The 24,429-nt window shown below is 39.7% G+C and overlaps 1 protein-coding gene across 3 annotated transcripts in view; it reads left to right on the forward strand.

The window, feature by feature from the left end:
- Window positions 1-24,429, forward strand: part of UMAD1 (UBAP1-MVB12-associated (UMA) domain containing 1) — a 254,032-nt gene that overhangs the window by 119,941 nt on the left and 109,662 nt on the right. Inside the window, exon 1 of one of the 3 annotated variants that reach the window (XM_070787174.1) lies at window positions 20,868-23,080. The exons of the other annotated variants lie outside the window; for them this stretch is intronic. Coding sequence (XP_070643275.1) covers window positions 23,065-23,080 — 16 coding nt within the window. The 5' untranslated portion in view covers window positions 20,868-23,064. Of the gene's footprint in view, window positions 1-20,867; window positions 23,081-24,429 lie in introns of those variants that run through there. 3 annotated transcript variants of the gene reach the window in all.

A 24,429-nucleotide genomic window follows, 5' to 3' on the forward strand; every position in this document is an offset into this window, starting at 1 on the left:
ATTTCATAATGTTGTATTTGACTTCTTTCAGAGGGATTTAAAAGCTGTATAAGCTTCAGATAGATCCCTTACAGGTTGGATCTGCCCCTGTCCATAGTTAATACTTCTTAATTTGAAAAAAAAATGTTTATTTGGCATATATATTCCAGAAGACATCACATGAGAGGGAGAAAGCCCTTCCCTTGCCCTCAGTTCTAAGTTCCAGAACTTTCCTGTGTGTTTTCTATAGTTCTTTAGATCAGTTTTGTCCAGTAAGGTACTTGATAGCCACACGGGGCTGTGGAGTCCTTGAAGCTTTTGACTATGTGGATCACAACAAACTGGAAAATTCCTCAAGAGATGGGAATACCAGAGCACCTTACCTGCCTCTTGAGAAATCTATATGCAGGTCAAGGAGCAACAGTTAGAACCAAACATGGAACAACAGTCTGGTTCCAAATAGGAAAAGGAGTACGTCAAGGCTGTATATTGGCACCCTGCTTATTTAACTTATATGCAGAGTACATCATGAGAAACCTTGGGCTGGAAGAAGCACAAGCTGGAATCCCAAGATTGCCGGGAGAAATATCAATAATCTCACATATGCAGATGACACCACCCTTATGGCAGAAAGTGAAGAGGAACTAAAAAGCCTCTTGATGAAAGTGAAAGAAGAGAGTGAAAAAGTTGGCTTAAAGCTCAACATTCAGAAAACTAAGATCATGGCATCTGGTCCCATCACTTCATGGGAAATAGATGGGAAACAGTGGAAACAGTGTCAGACTTTATTTTCTGGGCTCCAAAATCACTGCAGATGGTGACTGCAGCCATGAAATTAAAAGACACTTACTCCTTGGAGTAAGTAATGACCAACCTAGATAGCATATTGAAAAGCAGAGACATTACTTTGCCAACAAAGGTCCATCTAGTCAAGGCTATGGTTTTTCCAGTGGTCATGTATGGATGTGAGAGTTGGACTATGAAGAAAGCTGATGCTTTTGAACTGTGGTGTTGGAGAAGACTCTTGAGAATCCCTTGGACTGCAAGGAGATCCAACCAATCTATTCTAAAGGAGATCAGTCCTGGGTGTTCTTTGGGAGGAATGATGCTAAAGCTGAAACTCCAGTACTTTGGCCACCTCATGCAAAGAGTTGACTCATTGGAAAAGACTCTGATGCTGGGAGGGATGGGGGGCAGGAGGAGAAGGGGCCAACAGAGGATGAAATGGCTAGATGGCATCACGGACTCGATGGACATAAGTTTGAGTGAACTCTGGGAGTTGGTGATGGACAGGGAGGCCTGGTGTGCTTCGATTCATGGGGTCGCAAAGAGTCGGACACAACTGAGCAACTGAACTGAGAGCTCCCACAAAAAAAGAAAAAAAAACGCACTAGTTCTGATAGCTGTGGACATTGGAGGCAAGAACACACAGGAGTAGGACCAGATTAGAATCTGAGCTGCCCCCACAGCAGATCCAGAGATCAGCCAAGGGTAGAAGGGCATCCTAGGGAGGTGAGGTGGACCGTGACTCCCAGCAAGGGAAAGGACTTGAACAGCAGTGACTCAAGAAAAACATTATTATTCTTATGTTTTGACTTACTCTATTGATTCTTTTGGATTTTTTTTTCTTTCTTATTTTTCCTTTTTTTACCCCCTCTGTTGTAGTTGTCAATTTTATTGGCACTATGAAATCTAATTAAGCTTTTTAGCTTTTTTTTTTTTTTTCTCATTTACATTTTTTATTGTTATAAACCTTGGCCTCTTTGTTGGCTTTTGCAGTTCTGTGGAGTTTTCTTTTTTTTTTCTCTCTCTCTCTTTTTTTTATTTTTAATTTTTAAACCTATTTTTTCTACATTTGTTCCCTTGTTTGCTTTTCCAACTGTTCTTTTCCCCTTGTGGTTAACCTTTAATGTATATAAATCTTCTTTATCTACTTCTGTTTAACTTTGTATGTCTATTCTTTCTTTGCTTTCCTCTCAACATATTTCTTAGTTTTATTTTCATTGCTTTATCTCCCAGTTAGCACCTTGCTTCAGTTTTGTTTTCCAGTTTGTGCTTTAGTTAGTTTTGTTCTTAACTGGGACCCCTATTATTCGAAAGTTGGTGCGTTTGATATTGTCCCAGAGGTCTCTGAGACTGTCCTCAGTTCTTTTAACTCTTTTTACTTTATTCTGCTCTTCAGGAGTTATTTCCACCATTTTATCTTCCAGCTCACTAATTCATTCTTCTGCTTCAGATATTCTGCTATTGATTCCTTCCAGAGTATTTTTTAATTTCAGTAATTGTGTTGTTTGTCTATGTGTGTTTAATCTTTAATACGTCTAGGTCTTTGTTAATTGATTCTTGCATGTTCTCCATTTTGTTTTCAAGGTTTTCATCGTCTTTACTATCATTATTCTTCTTTTTCAGGTAGTTTGCCTATTTCCTCTTCATTTATTTGGACTTCTGTGTTTCTAATTTGTTCCTTCATTTGTGTAGTATTTCTGTGCTTTTTCATTATATATATATGGGTTGTTTTTTTTTTTTTTAAACTTATTGTGTTTGAGGCCTCCTTTTCCCAGGCTTCAAGATTGAATTCTTTCTTCCTTTTGGTTTCTCCCCTACTAAGACTGGTCCAGTGGTTTGTGTACGTTTCGTAAAAGGCAAGATCTGTGCTGAGGTTTTTTTTTTTTTCCTGCTTGTTTTTCCTCTGATGGGCAAGGCTGAGTGAGGTGGGAATCCTGTCTGCTGATGATTGGGTTTGTATTTTTGTTTCGTTTGTTGTTGAGATGAGGTGTACTGCACAGGGTGCTACTGGTGGTTGGGTGATGCCGGGTCTTGTGTTCAAGTGGTTTCCTTACTGTGAACTATTTGATACTCTGCAGGGTTAGTTCTCTGGTAGTCGAGTGTCTTGGAGTCAGTGCTCCCACTCCAAAGGCTCAGGGCTTGATCTCTGGTCAGGAACAAAGATTCCACAAGTGATTTGTTATGGCATTAAGTGAGATTAAAACAAATACCCAAAAACGAAAAACCAACAATGAACCCTAGACAATTGGTGTTACTAAATCAGGCAAATAATAATTAAAATAATGGAATATACACACATACATATACATCCATAAGCAAAGTCAAAACACTCCAACTAAAATAAAGTACAGTAGATTGACCTGGCAAAAAAAGGAAATCAAAAATAACATTTACCAGTTAAGAACAAAACTAACTAAAGCACAAACTGGAAAACAAAACTACCGCAAGGTGCCAAGTGGGGAATAAAGCAATGAAAACAAAACTAACAAATATGTTGAGAGGAAAGGAAACAAAGAAAAGAAAGAATAGATATGCAAATTTAATAGAGATAGATGAAGAAGATTTATATACATCAAAGGTTAACTGCAAGGGGAAAATAACAGTAGGGAAGGCAAACAAAGGAATAAATGTAGAAAAAATATAATAAGTTTTTAAAAATTAAAAAAAATTATAGAAAATAAACAATAGTAAAGATTAATAAAACTAAAAGCTGGTTCTTTGAGAAGATCAACAAAATTGACAAACCCTTGGCCAGATTCATCAAGGAAAAACGAGAGAAGAATCAAATAAACAAAATTAGAAATGAAAAAAGAGAGGTTACAACAGACAATGCAGAAATACAAAGGATTATAAGAGACTATTATAAACAACTATATGGCAATAAAGTGGATAACCTGGAAGAAATGGTCAGATTCTTAGAAAGGTTCACTCTTCCAAGACTGAACCAGGAAGAAATAGAAATTATGAACAACCCAATTACAAGCACTGACATTGAAGCTGTGATGAAAAATCTCCCAAAAACAAAAGCCCAGGACCAGATGGCTTCACCAGAGAATTCTATCAAACATTTAGAGAAGAGCTAATGCCTATCCTTCTAAAACTCTTTCAAAAAATTGCAGAGGAAGGAACACTTCCAAACTCATTCTTTGAGGCCACCATCACCCTGATACCAAAACCAGACAAAGACAACACACAGAAAGAAAACTACAAGCCAATATCACTAATGAACATAGAAGAAAAAATCCTCAACAAAATTTTAGCAAACAATTTAGCAACACATCAAAAACCTCATACACCATGATCAAGTTGGGTTTATTCCAGGGATGCAAGGATTCTTTAATATATACAAATCAATCAACGTAAACCATATGATTATCTCAATAGATGCAGAAAAAGCCTTTGACAAAATTCAGCACCCATGTATGATTAAAACTCTTCCAAAAACGGGCATAGAAGGAACCTACCTCAAAATAGTAAAGGCCATATATGATAAGCCTACAGCAAACATTATTCTTAATGGTGAAAACCTGAAAACATTCCCTCTAAGATCAGGAGCAAGACAAGGGTTCCCACTTTCCCCACTGTTATTCAACATAGTTCTGGAAGTTCTAGCTACATCAATCAGAAAAGAAGAAAAAAATAAAAGGAATCCAGGTTGGAAAATAAATAGAGTTCTCACTGTTTTCAAATGACGTGATTCTGTACATAGAAAACCCTAAAGATAGTATCAGAAAGTTACCAGAGCTAGTCAGTGAATTTAGCAAAGTTGCAGAATACAAAATCAATACACAGAAATCACTTGCATTTCTATATACTAACAATGAAAAAATCAGAAAGAGAAATTAAGGAATCAATCCCATTCACCATTGCAACAAAAAGAATTAAATATCTAAGAATACACTTACCTAAAGAGACAAAAGAACTGTACACAGAAGATTATAAGACACTAATGAAAGAAATCAAAGATGACATAAACAGATGGAGAGAGATTCCATGTTCCTGGGTAGGAAGAATCCATATTGTGAAAATGATTATACTACCAAATATAATCTACAGATTCAATATGATCCCTATCAAATTACCAATGACATTTTTCACAGAGCTAGAACAAAAAATTTCACAATTCATATGGAAACACAAAAGACCCCGAATAGCCAAAGCAGTCTTGAGAAAGAAGAATGGAGCTGGAGGAATCAACCTTCTTGACTTCAGATTATAGTACAAAGCTACAGTCATCAAGACAGTATGGTGCTGGCACAAAAACAGAAATATAGACCAATGGAACAAGATAGAAAGTCTTGTTAGAAATAAAGATAGAAAGATAGAAATAAACCCATGCACCTATGGGTACCTTATGTTTGACAAATAAGGCAAGAATATACAAAGAGGCAAAGATAGCCTCTTCAATAAATGGTGCTGGGAAAACTGGATACCTACATGTAAAAGAATGAAATTAGAACACTTCCTAACACCGTACACAAAGATAAACTCAAAATGGATTAAAGACCTAAATGTAAGTCTAGAAACTATGAAACTCTTAGAGTAAAACATAGGCAGAGCACTCGATTACATAAAGCAAGATCCTCTATGACCCACCTCCTACAGTAATGGAAATAAAACCAACAGTAAACAAGTAGGACCTGATTAAACTTAAAAGCTTTTGCATAGCAAAGGAAACTATAAGCAAGGTGAAAAGACAACCCTCAGAATGGGAGAAAATAATAGCAAATGGAACAATTGACAAAGGATTAATTTCCAAAATATACAAGCAGCTCATACAACTCAAGGCCAGAAAAACAGCTGTATCAAAAAGTGGGAAAGAGACCTAGACAGACATTTTCCCAAATAAGACATACAGCTGGCTAAGAAACACATGAAAAGCTGCTCAACATCGCTCATTATTAGAGAAATGCAAATCAAAACTACAATGAGATATCACCTCCCATCAGTCAGAATGGCCATCATCAAAAAGTCTACAAACAATAAATGCTAGAGAGGGTGTGGAGAAAAGGGAACACTCTTGCACTGTTGTTGGGAATGTAAATTGATACAGCCACTATGGGAGATGGTATGGAGATTCCTTAAAAAGCAAGAAATAAAACCACCATATGACTCAGCAATCCCACTCCTGGGCATATACCCTGAGGAAACCAAAATTGAAAGAGACACATGTATCCCATTGTTCATTGCAGCACTATTTACAATAGGTAGAACATGGAAGCAACCTAGATGTACATCAACAGATGAGTGGATAAAGAAGTTGTGGTACATATACACAATGGAATATGACTCAGCCATAAAAAGGAACGCCTTTGAGTCAGTTCTAATGAGGTGGATGGACCTAGAACCTATTATACAGAGTGACGTAAGTCAGAAAGAGAAAGCCAAATACCATATTCTAACGCATATATACGGAATCTAGAAAAATGCGGCTGAAGAATTTACTTACAGGACAGCAGTGGAGAAGCAGACATAGAGAATAGACTTATGGACATGGGGAGAGGGGAGGAGAGGGTGAGATGTATGAAGAGAGTAACATGGAAACTTACATTACCACATGTAAAATAGATAGGCAATGGGAATTTCCTGTATGGCTAAGAAACTCAAACCGGGGCTCAGTATCAACTGCGAGGGGTGGGATGGGGAGCGAGATGGGAGGGAAGTTCAAAAAGGTGGGGGATATGTGTATACCTATGGCTAATTCAGGTTGAGGTTTGACAGAAAACAACAAAATTCTGTAAAGCAATTATCCTTCAATAGAAAAATAAATTAAAAAGATAATTCCATCAGAAATATCACTAGTAAAGTAAAAAGCTCTCTATTTACAAATCGGAGTTTCTCACTTATCTGAGCACCACCATCTCCTTTTAAAGCAAAGAAATCCTGTGTTGCTGCACCAGTAGTACTCGCTAAAGTAAAAGAAACCTTGTTAGACCAAGTAAAAATTATTGCAGGCTCTCTGTAATCAAGAGCACATTTTAAGGAGTTTGAAAGAGGAAGTGGTGCAATGGAAGATAGCTGACGTACACCGTGTCTTCAGACTTGGGTGCTTCTTTATTGCTAGATTAAATTTCAGAATTTAGAGTCTAAATTTTCCCTTTCACATCTGGTGGCACTTTTTTTCAATCAGTGTGCAAAAAGAGAAAAATCTGTCTGCCTTGTCTCCATGCCTGTCACTACAGTCCAGCCTGTGCCAGGCTTTAAGGAAAAGCCTTTTGCCTTGGCAAGGATACACCAAAATGGTTTCCAAGCTTATGAAAAAGTAAAGGAAGAGTTTTGCAGTAAAATGTAAGATTTTTTTTTAAGGTGGAGTGGTACAGTGTGAAACTTTTTTTTTTGTTTTAATTAAAGAATGAAATGTGAAAACTTGTTGGTTCTGTGTGTACATAATGTTAGTCTTCTAGTGCCATTAGTATTATATGAGGCTCCCGTGCTTGGTTTAAACTTTACATTTAAGAGTGCAAAATTTTGGAGGATTTGTGATTATGGACAGCTGAAGAGATTAGAAAGCATGGTATGGTGATGGCTGTAAATCCATGGACTGGCACACATTTATCACTGATAAACCTTTTGGATGGGCACAGTGAGTGAACAGGAGGACCATGTTGCTCTCAGTAAGTGGTGTTTGTTAGAGCATTGTATCCAGGCCATGGGACTGAAGAAATCAGGGGCAAAATAAGCAAAAAGAAAAGAATCTGAAGAGCTGGCTGAGGAGCTTTAATAAATTCTAAAACCGAGGATGCCCTGAAGTAAGTCACTAAAGGGAGAAGATGATTACTGAGAAATAGAACAATGGCCTTTTGTGCCCGAGACTAGGGAAGTGACCACCCCGATTTGGTGGTGTTGGACTTCTCTGTGGTGGATGGCCTAAAAATGAGCTTCTCAGAGAAGTTGAGAATTACAGTGAAAATGGATCTGAACTGAGTATTATTTGAGACTGTTGATGAAGAAAGTGACAGAAGATCTGACTTTTCCTGGCTTACATGAAAAGGGACATTTATCGGCTCTTCTGTGCAGATGGTGATGAGTTAGGCTGACCTTAGGCATGCCCTGATTCAGGTTCTAAAGAGGGCCCAGGATCTTGGTCTTTGCATGTCCCCCTTGTGTGTGAAAGTGTGAGTCACTCAGTTATGTGTGACTCTTTGCAACCGCATGGACTATAGCCTGCCAGGCTCCTCTGTCCATGGAATTCTCAGACAAGAATACTGGAGTGGATAGCCATTTCCTTCTCCAGGGGATCTTCCTGACCCAGAGCCTGGCCTTGTGGCTGGCTGTCCCTCCTCTATGGACACGATGTCCCCAGCAGTCTGATGCCTGTTCTCTGACATGTGTTTTATCTCCATCCTAGGGGTTGCCTTCCCTCTCTTCAGGGTGTCTTTTAATAAACTAATTGTCCACATTAATGTTGAATTGATCAATCTTTTCCCCTTTTGCTTAACACTTTCTGCATCTGTGCAAGTAATCTTTGCCTCCTTTAAGATCAAAATAGCATTCTCTTGTGTTCTCTTTTAGTCACTGTTGTTTTACCAATCATGATAATACAGAGCAATAGTCTGCTCAGAATGTTTTTAAAATTTCTGGATGATTCTCTGGTGTGGCCAGGGTTTAGGATCACTGGCTTGAATGATGCTAAGAGTCTTCCCAAAACTCCTGGATGCAGCCACAGCATGGCGTCCCTGCTCACCCAGAGGAGATGACCAGTTTGAGGGAGCACCCATGTTGATCTATTTTGTGGCAACCTAAATATGCATAAAATCTTTTTGTTTTTAACAAATAGGATTTTGCCTTTCTCTGAGAGGTGAGTTGCTACTTTTGTTAAGAGGTGGGCGATGTGAATGTGTCCGTGGTTAGCAAGTGAAGGACAGTCAGTGATCTCTTCGGGGTGCCATCTTGGATTCTGAGACCTTGAGACACTTCAGGGCTCCTTGAGCCTTTGATTTGGACATCCTTGCACATAAGGAGGTATCCAAGATGTGGGAAAACAGTTATTTCAGATGCTGCTCCGTAGTCACTTTTTAGAATGTTTCCATCTAATTCTTTCCCCCAAAGAAAAATCCCCCTTGGAGTTGTTTCTGGTATTATTTGTATTCGTTTCTAAACCTTGACAGCCGTGTGGACATAGAACAGGTGCTTTTGTCAGAGTGAGCTCTAAAGTTCTTTGCAGTGTGCTAGAAGGGGAAATACTTACACATTACCAAAGCAAACTGCTTTAAAGGAATTAAACGTGATTTGGAGCCAGATGTAACTTAGGTAACATATTTTGGAAGATGCTTTAATTTACAGATGCTTTGTGCTCAGTAGCTCAGTCGTGTCTGACTCTTTGCGCCCCCATGGACTGTAGCCTTCCAGGCTCTCCTGTCCATGGAACTTTCCAGGCAAGAATACTGGAGTGGGTTGCCATTTCCTACTCTAGTTTATTTTACAGATATTTGGTAATTATAATTTCTGATTGACAGAAAGGCAGCAACACACTGATTACATGTCTGGCTCTGGCTAGAATCCTCCCTCCACCACTTGCTAAAGTCCTTTAACCTTTTTGAAATGAAGATGACAGTCATCCTTACCTCATAGGCATTGTGTGGGCTAAACAGAAAATGTAGACAATGCAGATAACTCTGAAAGCGGTCAATGCCTGGGGTGTCGTACGTGCTTGCTAAATCGCCATTATTCCCTTGGTTCTGCCTCCGTCACTCTTCCAAAGACTGCAGCAGTCTGTGTTATGTTTTATCCTCTTTGCTCATGGCCCCTCACAGTGGGAGGATGGTGGTCACTTTACAACAGGCAAAAGTTGAGGCAAGGATCTGGAGTGTGATTGATGTACAAAAAAATTTTTTTAAGTATGTTTGAGTAGTTGGATTTTTGTTGTGGTGGTTTTAGTTACCTTATTTTGAGAACCAGAGATGACTTCTCTTCGTTGGTCTCACATAGCTTATGTCAGTGGTCCTGAGCTCCTCAACATCTGCCTGGTTTTTATATCTCTGTGTTTGTGCATATTTTTGATAGTGAATATCTCAAATGACGAAAGTGTAAGAGATGTCCTAATGCATCTTTTCTTATCTTGAAATTTTATTATGTTAAATTAACCAAACGTCCGTCTAGTCAAAGCTATGGTTCTACCAGTAGTCGTGTATGGATGTGAGAGTTGGATGATAAAGGAAACTGAGCACCGAAGAATTGATGCTTTTGAACTCTGGTGTTGGAGAAGACTCTTGAGAGTCCAAGGGAGAGCCAACCAGTCCATCCTAAAGGAGATCAGTCCTGAATATTCATTGGAAGGACTGATGCTGAAGCAGAAACCCCAATACTTTGGTCACCTGATGCGAAGAACTGACTCATTTGAAAAGACCCTGATGATGGGAACGATTGAGGGCAGGAGGAGAAGGGGACAACAGAGGATGAGATGGCTGGATGGCATCACCAACTTGACGGACATGAGTTTGAGTAAGCTCTGAAAGTTGATGATGGACAGAGTAGCCTGGCATGCTGTAGTCCATGGGGTCACAAAGAGTTGGACACGACTGAGCGACTGAACTGAACTGCACTGAAGCTTCATGAAAATTATGAAGCATAATATGAGCATCCATGGGTCTGCCACCAGCTTTTAGAGGCAAAACATAATGGATGGCTCCCGTGGAAGTTGCCTGGGTACCGTGCAACCGCCATAGAAGTCACCACTCAGTCCCCTGTCTTATACTTCTACCCATATGCTATGAAATTCCAAATTATATGTTGTATTGCTGTGCTTGTTTTGAAAGTTTATAGAAGTACTGTCATTTTATTTGTATTCTGCTGCAATTCACTTTTTCTAGTCAGTGTTGTATTTGTCCGATTCATCCTTGTTGATATTTATTTGATCCATTCCTTTTAACCACTGTATAGTATTTCTTTGCTTGAAGATACCATAATTTATTTACCCCTTCTCCTCTCAGCAGGCGTTTACAGCCTGTCTCACAGACAGTGCTGCCATCAACATTTTTGTACAGGTTTTGCTTCACAGAACTTTGTACCTTTAGTTTTGTTTATTTTTATACAAGAGATGAATTCTTTTTAGCCACTTTTTTGGGTCTCAGTTTTTTCATTGTAAAGATAGTAAGATTGAACTACAGACACTAACTTATGGTTTGACTTACGATTTTTCAACTTCACAACGGTGAAATATGTATTCAAAGGAACAATACTTTGAATATTGAATTTTGAACTTTTCCTGGGCTAGCAATATGCAGTATGATCATTAGGGTAAACATCTGATCCACTGAGAACCATTCTGTTTTTAACTTTCAGTACAGTCTTCAGTAAATGACAGAAAATATCCAACACTTTATTATCAAATAGAATTTGTGTTAGAGAATTTTGCCCAACTGTAGGCAAAATAAGCGTTCTGAGCACATTTAAGTTGGGCTAGGCTGAGTTATGATGTTCAGTAGGTTAAGTGTATTAAATGCATTTATGACTTAGGATAGTTTCTAATTAACCCCATTGTAAGTCGAGGAAGACTTATCTTTTATATCTTTTCTGGCTCAAAATTTCATTTTTATATAGGTTGTGTGACCTGGTAGTATGAATATTGGATTTTGTTCTCAGGATAATGTCACAGTTCCAGTAGTGTATCTCTTCAAGTCATTCTGTAAGCTGTGGATTTTACTTTCCCATTTTCAACATTTTTGAGGACAAAAATACATGCGATATTAGAAATGTTCATTAAGTATAATGGCAGAAAACACTAAACTTGTTCCCCCCGATTTCGCTTGTCTTTCCTAGAATTTATAGTGACTGCATGTGCTTGCTCAGTCGCTCAGTCCTGTCTGACTCTGTCACCCCACGGACTGTAGCCCGCCAGGCTCTTCTGTCCATGAGATTCTCCAGGCAAGACTACTGGAGTGGGTTGCCATTTCCTCCTCCAGAGGATCTTCCCAACCCAGGGATCGAATCCATGTCTCCTGCACTGCAGGCAGATTCTTTACCACTGCACCACCCGAGAAGTCCATAATTAGAATAGGCATAGTTATATACCTGTGTGAAGTAGGCTGTCTACTGCTCGATCAGCCTCTTCTGGCCTCAGTCTAGATATAAAACTCTGTTTCTCCACTTATTTTACAAAGAGTTCCAGTCACATTGAGCATTTTGTGTCTATTGTTTAAGTTTGGTTGAAATTTATAGGGTCACAGCATTTTCTTGCTCCCTTTGGCTTTCTCTCTCTTTTTCGTCTTACTTAAATGAAAGCCTAATGTAAGATAATTAGTAGGAAAAGCACTGTAATGAAGAAAAAAGCACCAGAGAATCTGAAACAGTGAGAGAGTAAGCATGACTGAAAGACCTGGAATGGATTCTTAGAAGGAAGAGGGATTCAAGCTGGGCTTTAAAGAGTGAAGACCTTAAAGGTCTGTGACAAGGAGGAGGAATGAGAACCTTCTGGATTAGCCCAGTTAGTGATCACCGATTACCAACACCGAAGCCTCTAACGTGACCACATGGAACAGAAGAACCACTCAGCTCTGCCCAGATTTCTGGCCCTCAAGTACGTGAGGTGTGAAAAGTGAAAGTCGCTCAATCATGTCCAACTCCTGGGACCCCATGGATTATACAGTTCATGGAATTCCCAGGCCAGAGCACTGGATGAATAGCCTTTCCCTTCGGGGGATCTTCCCAACCCAGTGATCAAACCCAGCTCTGAGACCCACATTGCAGTCAGATTCTTTACCTGCTGAGTCAGAGGTGTGAAAACAAATAGTCATTTTTCAGCTCCTAAGTTTGGGATATACCAAACACTTGTTATACACCAGTGAATAAGAGAAAAGCAACCAAAGCCAAGAAGGGGGAATCCTTTTTTCAGATGCTTGCTGAAGACAATACTTAGTCATGCAAAACCTCTCCCACAAGTATAATGCTTAGTGTAATTTAGAACTTCTAGCAGGAGGACTCTCAGAGAAGGCAGTGGCATCCCACTCCAGTACTCTTGCCTGGCAAATCCCATGGGTTGGAGGAGCATGGTAGGCTGCAGTCCATGGGGTCGCTAAGAGTCGGATACAACTGAGTGACTTCACTTTCACTTTTCACTTTCATGCATTGGAGAAGGAAATGGCAACCCACTCCAGTGTTCTTGCCTGGAGAATCTCAGGGACGGGGGAGGCTGGTGGGCTTTCGTCTATGGGGTCGCACAGAGTCGGACACGACTGAAGCGACTTAGCAGCAGCAGCAGCAGCAGCAGCAGGAGGAGTGAGTTTGGAGAGAATTCCAGGCAGAAGTGAGCTAAGATATCAGGGAAGGGAAGGGAGGACGGGATATATGTAAAGCACAGCACTGGGAGTGGAGGACCTCTTGTGGATTAGGGGAAGAGTAGAAAGGAAGGTTAGGGTGTGGTCACGAAGGGCTTTGAATATGAGGTTGAAAAGACTGTATGACATAGAGCCCCTGAAGAATTTTTGGAAAGAGAAGTTGTATTAGTAGGACTCTACTTCTGGACTCAAATGTGGAGAAATTAGGGGATCCGTTGGGAAGCTATTGTAGCAAGATGTTATGTGAGTCTGGTTTGTGAAGACTGGGAAGTAGATGAAAGACATTTTGGGCTTTCATTAACCCACTCAGTGCATTCTGGGAATTTAAAAGTTGGTCCTTCTTTAAGACCTTTTATTTCCATCTCATAGAAAATTGTTGTAATATGTTTATTTAGTTGGAATAAGACACTTGACTGCCACCTACTGGGAATTGAAGTCTGCACGTCCCCAGTGTGAATGCTCCTCCCCCTAGCTGTGACACTCTTGTGCAGTACACAGCCTGTACAACCATGCCTACGACCACAGTCATGAGCAGTCGGACTTGGTAAGTTATTACCTTATTTTTCAGAAGGAAAAGGAAAAAAATCAACTCTGGATGGTAGGGAAGTTGGTAATACAATTAATAGAACCGAAACTTACTCTTAGCAAATATGTTCACAGAGCAAAATTATTCTAAACATAAATAATTCAAGATGTTGATAATTTTGTTCATTGATCTCAGTACTTTGCATTTATTCAGTAAGAATTTTATTATCTTCTAGAGTCTCAGCTTTCCAACCTTTTGTGACATCTGAGAATATTGACAAATTCGTCTTTCTTTTTGGGTTCCAGTCTGTCTTACCTTTTGGGTTCCGTAAGTCCCTATCTCCTATATCTTTCCCTTCTTCCCTGATGAATGATTTTTCTCAAATTTCCTTTGTGCCAAGTGGCTTCAGTCATGTCTGACTCTTTGCAATTCGATGGACTATAGTCCGCCAAGCCCCTCTGTCCATGGGATTCTCCAGGCAAGAATCCTGGAGTGGGTTGCCGTGCCTTCCTCCAGGGGATCTTCTCAACCCAGGAATTGAACCTGAGTCTCTTGCATCTTCTGCATTGGCAGGAGGGTTCTTTACCGCCAGCACCACCTTGGAAGCCCTCAGTCTCCTTTGCACGCCCTGTTTTCTCAGGCTTACATTCTTGTACCTTTGTGTACAGTGGGTGCACACTCTTTCTTGAATTACATGGTCTTGGAATTTCAGTTTCAGGCTGACCAGGGGACTGAGTCATAGGCACCAGGGACTAAGGGTGTGCCAGAATTCGGAATGTAGAAACCAATCCTAAATATACTTCCTTGTCTTAGGATCCATTTTCTATACAATGGGTCACTCTTTGTTGGGGAATCCCTGTGCTGTTGATCTGTTCATCATTGTTTAGCACTGGCATACCAGGAGAACAAATTATTTATACTGGCTGTCTCATAAGGGTGTGTCTAACTCAGACTATGCTTTCAAATAAAATAAGCTTTCCCGGCTTTTAGCTAGGGAAGGATGAAAAGTTAAACATGAGTTGAGATTTTTTTTTAAGTACAGAAGTAAAATACTAAGTAAGATCACATTTAAATATTTTCATTTGCAATTACTTGCTAACATTCTTACCACCACCGCCATCCCCTCTTGCCACCCATTCACCTGGGTTTCTTTTGCTTTCATTTTGCACGGGACGTGTGTATCAAGGAAAACCCAAGAACTTTGCTTTTTTCTGGTACAACCTCACACACATTTATTGTGGAGCTGCTTTGTGCAAAGTGCTATGGGCGACCTCACGGAAGATACAGAGGTTTCAGGTTGCTTCTGGCCTTCAGGAGAGCTTGGCTTAATGGGCGAAGGAGACGCATGTGTTACTGCTCCAGGGCAGGTGATGACAAGGGTCATAATGTAGTGCAGACAGAGCCAGGATTCCCTGTGTAAACATCGCTCTAAGTCCGAGCCACATACACAGACTTGCCATATTTCTTTTCTAAACTGCACATTTAACTCTTCACTTTCCTGGGTTGGATTGGAATGTGTTTCTTGGAAGATTCTGGAGTCAAAACTGCACTATGATAATTAGGCTAACTGAAAATGCATTGGAGTAACATTAATTTTAGAAGACTTTTTAAATGCATTTGTCGGCACTGTCAAAAGAAGCTAGACAAAACTAGAGAGATCCTAAGTAAACAAGGATATAAAACAGGAGTTCTATGTTTATGTAAGCCTAGCATTTAGGAAATAAATATCCTGAAATTCACTAGCCAAGTTATATTTTAAAATATGTTTTGAACCCAAGGAAGAAGTTATAAAACAGCATAGTAGGAGAGAATAAATAAAACTGTCATAAATATAATGAGGTAGTATTTCAAATATTGAATGGATCATTATTATTTAATTAAGGTGTCGTTTATTAAAACTGAGGACATTTTTGTAATTTTTAGGGAACCAAAGACATTTGGATTTTTTAAATGTAAATACATTTAAGATTTGAAATTTAAACAAATGTTCCTTTTACCTCTTAAATAATTGTTGCTTCAATCTCAAAAAAAAATGGGTGAAATTGAACCACATATACATAATGTACAAAAATAAATGAGACTAAAAATCATTTTAACTTTTGTATAATTGGTCATAAAATAAAGTATATGACTTGTGTAAAAGTAAGCAATTTAGGTTTACTGATTTAATAACATGCTGCTGCTGCTGCTGCTGCTAAGTCGCTTCAGTCGTATCCTACTCTGTGCGACCCCATAGACGGCAACCCACCAGGCTCCTCCGTCGCCGGGATTCTCCAGGCAAGAACACTGGAGTGAAAAAAAAGAAAAAAAAAAAAACACTGGAGTGGGTTGCCATTTCCTTCTCCAATGCATGAAAGTGAGAAGTGAAAGTGAAGTCGCTCAGTTGTGTCCGACTCTTAGCGACCCCATGGACTGTAACTTACCAGGCTCCTCTGTCCATGGGATTTTCCAGGCAAGAGTACTGGAGTGGGGTGCCATTGCCTTCTCCTTAATAACATGATGACTTACAACTTTTACCTAAATTCATTGTTCTTAAAAATATGCTTTCTTATGGAGGCATATTGCCTAATTTTCCTGTGCATTTTCATTAAAAATATAAAATCATAAATGAATAATATGTCAATCAAATTTACATATGATAGTAAATTGGGAAGCATCTCAAATAGCGAAATAATAGGAGTAGCACCAAGATACCTGAAAAGGTTTGGAAATATCACAGGAAATAGTGAGATTCAGCCTAAGAAAATGCAAGCTAGTACATCTAAGAGCAGATCATCTGAAATAGACATTCACTGGGAGAAAATGCTTAGTAGTGCTGAGAAGCAGCCTAGGTGAGAGACGACAAAGCGGGCGTGAGGTTGCAGTGGGTGTGGCAGGCACAGAGAGCCATTGCCATTTGGAATCATTTTGCAGACTCATTACAAGGAAGCGGAAAGCTCCCACCAACCACAGTACAACCCATGAACAGCCAAGCCAGTAGCTCCCAGTATTTCAAATAATTTGGAAAATAAAAACTGTAGTGCTTAGGATAGGGAAGAATTTGCTTAGTAAATATGACTTTTTAAAATGCCTTCTCTTTGGTCAAGTAATAAAACAATATGAAGTGAGAGAATGGATATAAGCACCTTGCTGGAAGACAGACGTGGCTGGATTAGACTGAGCCCATGGACATCTGGAAATAACGTGAACACTTTTATGGGCACTTCTCAGCATCTTAAAAGATGCACCTGAAGACAGTGGTGGGGGCTGGAGGTGAGTTTGGAGTTCATGAAGAACTCCATTAAGGAACAGTTCCAGGACTGACTGGAAGCAGTGTGTTTTAACAATACAATCGTATTTCTACAGTTGTCTCTACTGGTCAGATAACTCTGCCTCACTGTTTACAATCTGTGGTTCAATGTTTATGCTTTAGGACCATTCAGATGTTCTTGCCAGGGTACCCTGTCCTTTCTCTTAGCACCCTTTTTGATCCTGGTTTTGAATTTCTTTGATTGGGTACCTTTATCGCTCCCATTTTGAAAGCACTTCCTTCCCCAAATATACCTGCTGTCCTGTCATAGCACTGACCATATGTGTGTTTCAGCCGCCACTGTCTACCACCAATGGCACCTCTTTGCTCTCATTCTTACCATCATTAATAAGGACACATCGAATCAGATGTTGTCTTGGCTTGTCACACTTAAATTATTGAAGCCCTGTTCCTAGTCTTCCCTTCCCAAATCCTGGAGCTACACTGCTTTCCACGTAGGCTGGGGAGGACAGCATCTCAGTGATCAAAATGCTCGAACTCTTTCTAACCCTCACTCGCATCCTGTCTCTCCCCACTTTACTCTTTATGTATCTGTTCCTTTTCCTCCGATAACCAAATTCTTACTCTGGCTTTGAGATCTTTCTCTAAAAAGATTCCTTTTGTTTATAACATGATATACCAATGCTTAATAATAATGATAATATATACATGATTCTTAATAAATGATATTTAATAAAATTTCACCATTACCTCAAAAACTATTGGTGACTTATAAAAAAACCTTTTAAGTTTCTATATTTTCTTACTTCAGAACTTATGAAAAGGGAATTAATCATATTTAGTCAACTTAAAAATTTTTGTAGCTTAGTACTAAAGCCCTAAAAGTTGCCTTTCAAAATGGCAAGTTGTTCAGTCATTGAATCTGTTAACTTTCATCAAACCATCAGTCATGTCTTGAGTCCCATCTCTGTGTCAGGATTGACCTAGGCATGCACAGAGAATGATGACTGATCTGTGCTCTTTGGTCTTAAAAGGCTCACACTCTCGTTATGGGCAGTCATTTTGGTTGGTTGAGGAACCAACCTCAGTTGATTGGTTTAATTCATATATTTAATACATATGAATTATCTGAGGATACAATATGGGAAGCAGGATACATAAGATCCCTGCCTGCATGGGTTTCAGTCAGCTAGGGAGGCAGACCATCAAAAAGTTAAATACAATGGGAGGTTGAGAGGCGCTGTATGCGCAGGCATGCTTAACATAACAGGTGTTTGAGGAGGACTAGAAGGGTAGTCGGGGGTGACTCTGGGGAAGAATATTGCAGAGCACAGGGGCTTGTAGACTTGGAAGAGGGGTGATGTGAATTTACCCTAGATGGAGCTGGGAACCGGTGAGCCTGACTGTTAGAGGAGAGAAGAGGGCCAGTAGCTAGAGGAAAACCTGAGACTCTTACAGGATTATCTAATAAGCACACAGGTCCAGCTGAATGTGTAGAAATAAGATGGCCTATCCAAGATTTTAGAAATAATTATCTTCCTTCTATGTTAAATGCCTAGTTAGGGTAGTATGTGGTGTGTGTGTGTGAGTAAGTGGTAGAACAGTTCTCCTCAATTACACGTTACTTTAATAGTGGAATAATAATTTTAATCAGAATTAGCCCTCTGATCATTTGTTCAGTGTAGAATCTTATGTTGCAGTTTTCTCATTGTAATAAAACTTTGATTACACCAGGTCATCAGGTTATAATAGTGCATCCTTGCCCGTAAGCAGCAAAATTTACTTCTCTATTTATTCTTCCAGAATACATATGTAGTTAAATACAATTTAATTTTTTTTTTTTTTTGCTACAAGTTATAGCTTATCACAGGCAAACCCAATGATATACTACTTGTTACTTATATCTGCAGGCCAACAATTTATGATAGGAAGTAAAACTTTTGCTGTTTAACATTAATCTGATTAATAAACTGATATTGCCTCAGGTCTCAAACTCTGTCTGAATAAAATAGGTCCTCATGCCATTTAAAAATAGAGTACCAGCTGCAAGTCCAGAAAACACTTGCTGTTGATCACATAGTAAAAGAACCACCAAAGCCTTATAATTTATAGATTCATAACCACTTCTTGTTGAATTTATTCTTCTAAATGGTGCAGGTGCTGCTTTGGTTTAAAACACACAAACCTCTTTAGGCAAACTATGGGTACTCTGAGGTGCTTAATTTTTTCCCTTATGTTGTGAACTGGTTAGTGGTGAGGATAAGCTCAGCACTTCATTTAAAGCTCAAAGATGTGATTGTTTTAAGGCTTACCTAATACTCCCTTTTTTCATGATTTAAATATGGATGTAATTTCCTACAGATGTATAATTGAGTGTTTACTTAAGATTTGGACAGTTCATTTTTACTTTTATTCTTTTAATTGTAGTTGATTTACAGTGTTGTTAATTTCTGCTGTATAGCAGAGTGATTCAGTTATATATATATATCTATATATACATGTTTTATATTCTTTTCTATTATGGTTTATCATAGGATGTTGAATTTAGGTCTCTGTGCTGTACAGTAGGACCTTGCTGTGTATCCATTCTGTAAATAATAGCGTACATCTGCTAGCCTCAAGCTCCCGCTCCATCCCTCGCCTAACTCCTTCCCCCTGACAGACACCAGCCTGCTCTCGATGCCCATTTCTCTGTTTCTGATTCACGGATAGGTTCATTTCTGTCATATTTGAGATTCCACGTGTAAGTGGTATCATGTGGTGTTTGTCTCTCTCTGATTTATTTCACCTAGTATGATATTCTCTAGATGAATCCATGTTGCTGTAAATGGTATTGCTTCATTCTTTTTTATGGTTTAGTAGTATTCCACTGCCTGTTCATACCCATCATGGGTTCTCAAGGCAAGATTGTGTGTAGATACACCACATTTTCTTTATCCTTTCACCTTTGGGGGGCGTTCAGATTGTTTCCATGTCTTGGCTGTTGTGATAGTGCTGCCATGAGGTGCGTGTCGCTCCTTGAATTGGTTTTATCTGCATACACGCCCAGGAAAATGGTTGGGTCATTTGGTAATTCTGTTTTTGGTTTTCTGAGGAATCTCTGTACTGTTTTCCATAGTGACTGTACCAACACCAACAATGTAGGAGGGTTCTGTTTTCCACATCCTCTCCAGCTTTTATTCATAGTTTGTAATGATAGCCATTCTTGAACAGTTCATGTTTAACCATATGCATTTATTCACACCTCTGGTCCAATGGAAACTAAGCAGCTGTTTCAAGTTCTGTCTTTTAAAACCCTTTCACCTTAAAGAGATGGCATGAACACGTTGCTTTAGATAGCTGTTAACTATTCATGGTGAATAGTGAACATTTCAAGAAATTAAGCTCTCAACCAAAATTAAGACTAAACAGTTTCCACTGCTAAGCATGTTTATTCAAGTTTTAACTCCAGAGTATTAGTGACTGAAATTATTTCATTAACGAAGCAGTAATTTCACACTGTTTAGTAAGACAATAAACATTTTTCCAGGAGTTCATCGGTGTTAGGCGAATATGAATCCTACAGTAAAGTACTCAGCTCCAAGTCATCATAATAAAAATACCCACCCCCTGACACACACACACACACACACACTGATAATACCAGTTGATATTTAGGTACCAAGTGCTGTTTTAAGAATTTTACATAAATTTACTAGTATAACCCTCAAAATAATTATTTGAGGTAGATACCATTACTATAATCTCTGTATGGCATCTGCAGAAGCTCAGAGTGGAGTAACTTGGCCAGGGTTACAAAGCTAGCTAGAAGCAAGGCCTAGATGGAATCCCAGGCAGTCTGGCGCTCAGCCTCTATGCTCTGCTGCAGCTTGTACTTAAATATATGCTTCCTTATGACCCTTCTTGCCTGCTTTTGTGTTCCAGTGATCTGCTTTCTCTGAAATATGTAAATATGAATTTGTGTAGCTCACACAGTGTACTCTGAGTATGAAAGTGAGCATTCTGTATTATTTTTTTTCCTCATACTTATCAGCATCCTATCTTGAAATCATTTTGTTTTTCATTTATTGTGAGTTCAGCAGATGGTAATCTGGAAGTTCATTTGTTTTTGTCCTTAATTGAGTTTGCTTGCTGATCTCTTGATTAATTCATATATTTATTTTCCTGATGCCTAGTACCCTGACTGTGCTGTGTGCTAGGTCACTTCAGTTGTGTCCGACTCTTTGCGACCCCCTGGACTGTAGCCCACCAGGCTTTTCTGTCCACGGGATTCTCCAGGCAAGAATACTGGAGTGGGTTGCCATGCCCCATTCCAGAGGATCTTCCCCACCCAGGGGTCGAACGCACATCTCTTATGTCTCCTGCGTTGGCAGGCAGGTTCATTTCCTCTGGCACCACCTGGGAAGCCCAGTTCCCTGACAGATTTATCAAATTTAAAATGAAAGTTTAGTCAAATTCATTGCATACAAAATTCTGGAAAACGATGGAAACAGAAAAGCAGATTGGGTTTTCCCTTGAAGAGGAAGAGCGCAAGTTTGGAGAGAAATTTCCTCTTCTCTTACTGCAGTATTTTGAGTTGCTTTGCCCCCGGTGGGTTTTGGCTGGAGTGGGTATTCCTGCCGTTCTAACTGCCCACCCTGTTCTCTTCCCCACCTGCGATGTTTGCTTCCTCACCCAGCCTCTCCTGCCCATCCTCGTATGTCTGCTGGCGGCGGCCTCTCTGACAAGGCTGTGCTCTCTCGATCTGGAGGAGTTGTCTTCTTCGGTGTGCTGCCTTCATTTTCTTTGCTCATTTGTTTATTAATTAAATAACCAAATCCTCCTTGAGGACAACAGGTTTTTTTTGGTTTGTTCTTTCTCTCTTCACTGCTGGCTTCTCAGCGCCATCGTGCCGGTGTTTATTAGGTGTTTGATACGCGTTGAATGGGCTTCCCTGGTGACTCAGCTGGTAAAGAATCCTCCTGCAATTGTGGGAGACCTGGGTTCCATCCCTGGGTTGGGAAGATCCCCTGGAGAAGGGAAAGACTACCCACTCCAGTATCCTGGCCTGGAGAATTCCATGGACTGTGTAGTCAACGGGGTCGCAAAGAGTTGGACACGACTGAGGGACTTTGGCTTCACTTCACTTCATGCATTGAATGGATGCATACCTCTATTATAGCACTCACTGTATTGTATTTGATTGTTTTATACATTTTTCTCCTTCAACTGACTGTAAGCTCCACATTTTATATTTTCCTCTATGTTTATATTGCAAAATAGGTAGTCAGTAAATGTTTATCGAATGAATGAATGAATAAATGATTAATATCTTTACATCTCTGTGGTACTGGGTGGAGATGATTAAAGAGGGACAATGATGGGTACTGACTGAAAGGACCGGCGCATTAAGAAATTTTTGACTCTGAATTAAGAAAGGAGGCACAGAAACACCAAGAACAGATGTCCCCTTTTATTCTTCTGTCCAGAAGTTCAGTTTCTTCATGTTTGTCATTTGCATATTTGGACGTATCAGTCAAAATGAATTCCCAGATACTCATTTGTCTTTCAGGGTAAAATGGTAAGGAAAATAGGTCTAGAGATAGGAATGAAAACTCCATAAATCTACTCTGTCAGTTAGGGGGACTTAAGTGGCATTACCTTCCACAGAAATCTCGAAAAAAATGTGCCGTCCATTGTCATTTTTTTTTTAAGACACAGAGAACTTTATTATTTATTTATTGTATTTAAACAATACTAAAATTGTTTATTGTATTTATTATGTATTATATTTAAGCCTTAAATTTAAAATTCGATGAGTTATAGAAACATGGACCCGAGGAATAATATCTAAGTTTATTACACCTTTGGGGTGGGGTACCTAATGACAAGGAACCCATTTTCCCCTTCTCTTTACATGCCTTAGAAACCCTGCCTCCCTCCACATTGTATGATGCTTTCAACCGACCAAGTGCTTGTAGAGTGCTCACTGAGTGCCGAGCTGACTTGCTTGATGGCCTGCTGCCCTTGGCCATTCAGATTTATTTTGGAGTGTTCCTTTCTTGTTCCATAAAGAGTAGAGGGAGGTGAAGGAGGGTAGAGGGAAACGCATCTACACAGAGGAAGCACAGGTTCTAAGACAGAGTTCTGACAGCAGGGCATGTTCTAGAAATGGCAGCGTTTGTTCATTATGATGGAACAAGGTTCCAGGAGAGGAAGACGAATGAGATGGCATCAGCCCAGGGGGAACTGAGCTGAATGGATGAGAGCAGATGCTGAGAGCTGATGGTGATTTAAACCCGTCAGTGCCATAACCCCACTCTTCCCCTTCTCCTGCCCATCACCTTTGCACCAGGCATTCTTCTTCTTGGTTTCCTTTCACCAGTTCAGATTTATGATCGCCAGTCTTAGATCACCACACTCTTTTCTAATTTTTTCCAATCTATTCCTAATCAACTGCATTTTCCATTATCCATAGTGACTGTTTTAAACTAGAACAGCTTTTCTCAGGAACTCACCTCTCATGACTGTCTCATTTTGAAGTAAAGGTCTTCCTCCCTTGTCATTTTCCCAAATAAGTAAATAGCTGGCATCTACCCCCTCAGCTTGCCTCCCCTCCACACCCAGACTTACCTCCATCCCCAGCCATCCTTATAATCTTTCTTCCTGTGTATCTCCTCCAGGGTTCTCAAGCTTACCTTGGACTCTGGGACCTTGCTCTATTTATCATCTACTTTTTCATTTCTTCCTCAATAGAGGCTCTTACTTTTCAGCTAATATGCACCCTCAGATCTCTTGTGTGCTAAAAACTTCATTCTTTGCTTTCTTTTTTGTTTGTTTGTTCCTTAAGATGTCCCTCATTTCTCCTTATTTAAGCAAGGAAGATGGTCAGAGTATTTTTAGAAAGACTACACTGGCTGTGGTGTGGAGGAGGAAGAGGAAGTCAAGGAGGACAGGAGTTTGAAGGAAGGATCAGTTGGGAGTGTGTTGAGCTGAAGTTGTGGCCATGGAGAGGAGCAGACAAGTTTGAGAGGTGTAGAGGAGGTAGAATGGACCAGACTTGAAATTGAATGGATATGAGATTTGAGGGAGAAGAGGAAATCCATAATGATTCTCGTGGATTGAGGGAGTAAATGCAGGAGGAGGAGCAAGTGTCAGGGAGAAAGTGATGAGCTCCATACTGGAAGTGTTGAAGTGAACTGCTCTTGGGGCATTCAGTCGGGAGAAGTCAAGTAAGTAGTTGGAAGCATGGGCTCTAGCTCAAGAAAAACATTCTTTAGAAATAATGTTGTTAGTCAAAGACACTTTGGTGTGCTTCACATTATATTTTTGGTGTATCCTGGGAATAAGATCCCCAAGAATGGAATGGGAAGAGAAGTACCTTGGGGAATAACAGAAGAGTTAGAATAGAGAACCTGTGAAGGAAACTGAGAGCAAATGGCCAGAGAGAAAACAGGCATGTGTGAGGGGGTGTGTGTATGTGTATGCGTGTGTGTGCATGCAATTTTTGTTACTTTTTTTTTTTTTTTGTAACCTCCAAGAAGACAAGGATGTTTGTATTACCAGCTTCTAGAAAAACCTTGCAAAAGTATGTAGACCATTGAGTCTAAGACATGCTGTTATTGACAGGGCTCACT

Source organism: Bos indicus, chromosome 4, assembly GCF_029378745.1.
Source record: "Bos indicus isolate NIAB-ARS_2022 breed Sahiwal x Tharparkar chromosome 4, NIAB-ARS_B.indTharparkar_mat_pri_1.0, whole genome shotgun sequence".
Classification (NCBI taxonomy): Eukaryota; Metazoa; Chordata; class Mammalia; order Artiodactyla; family Bovidae; genus Bos; species Bos indicus.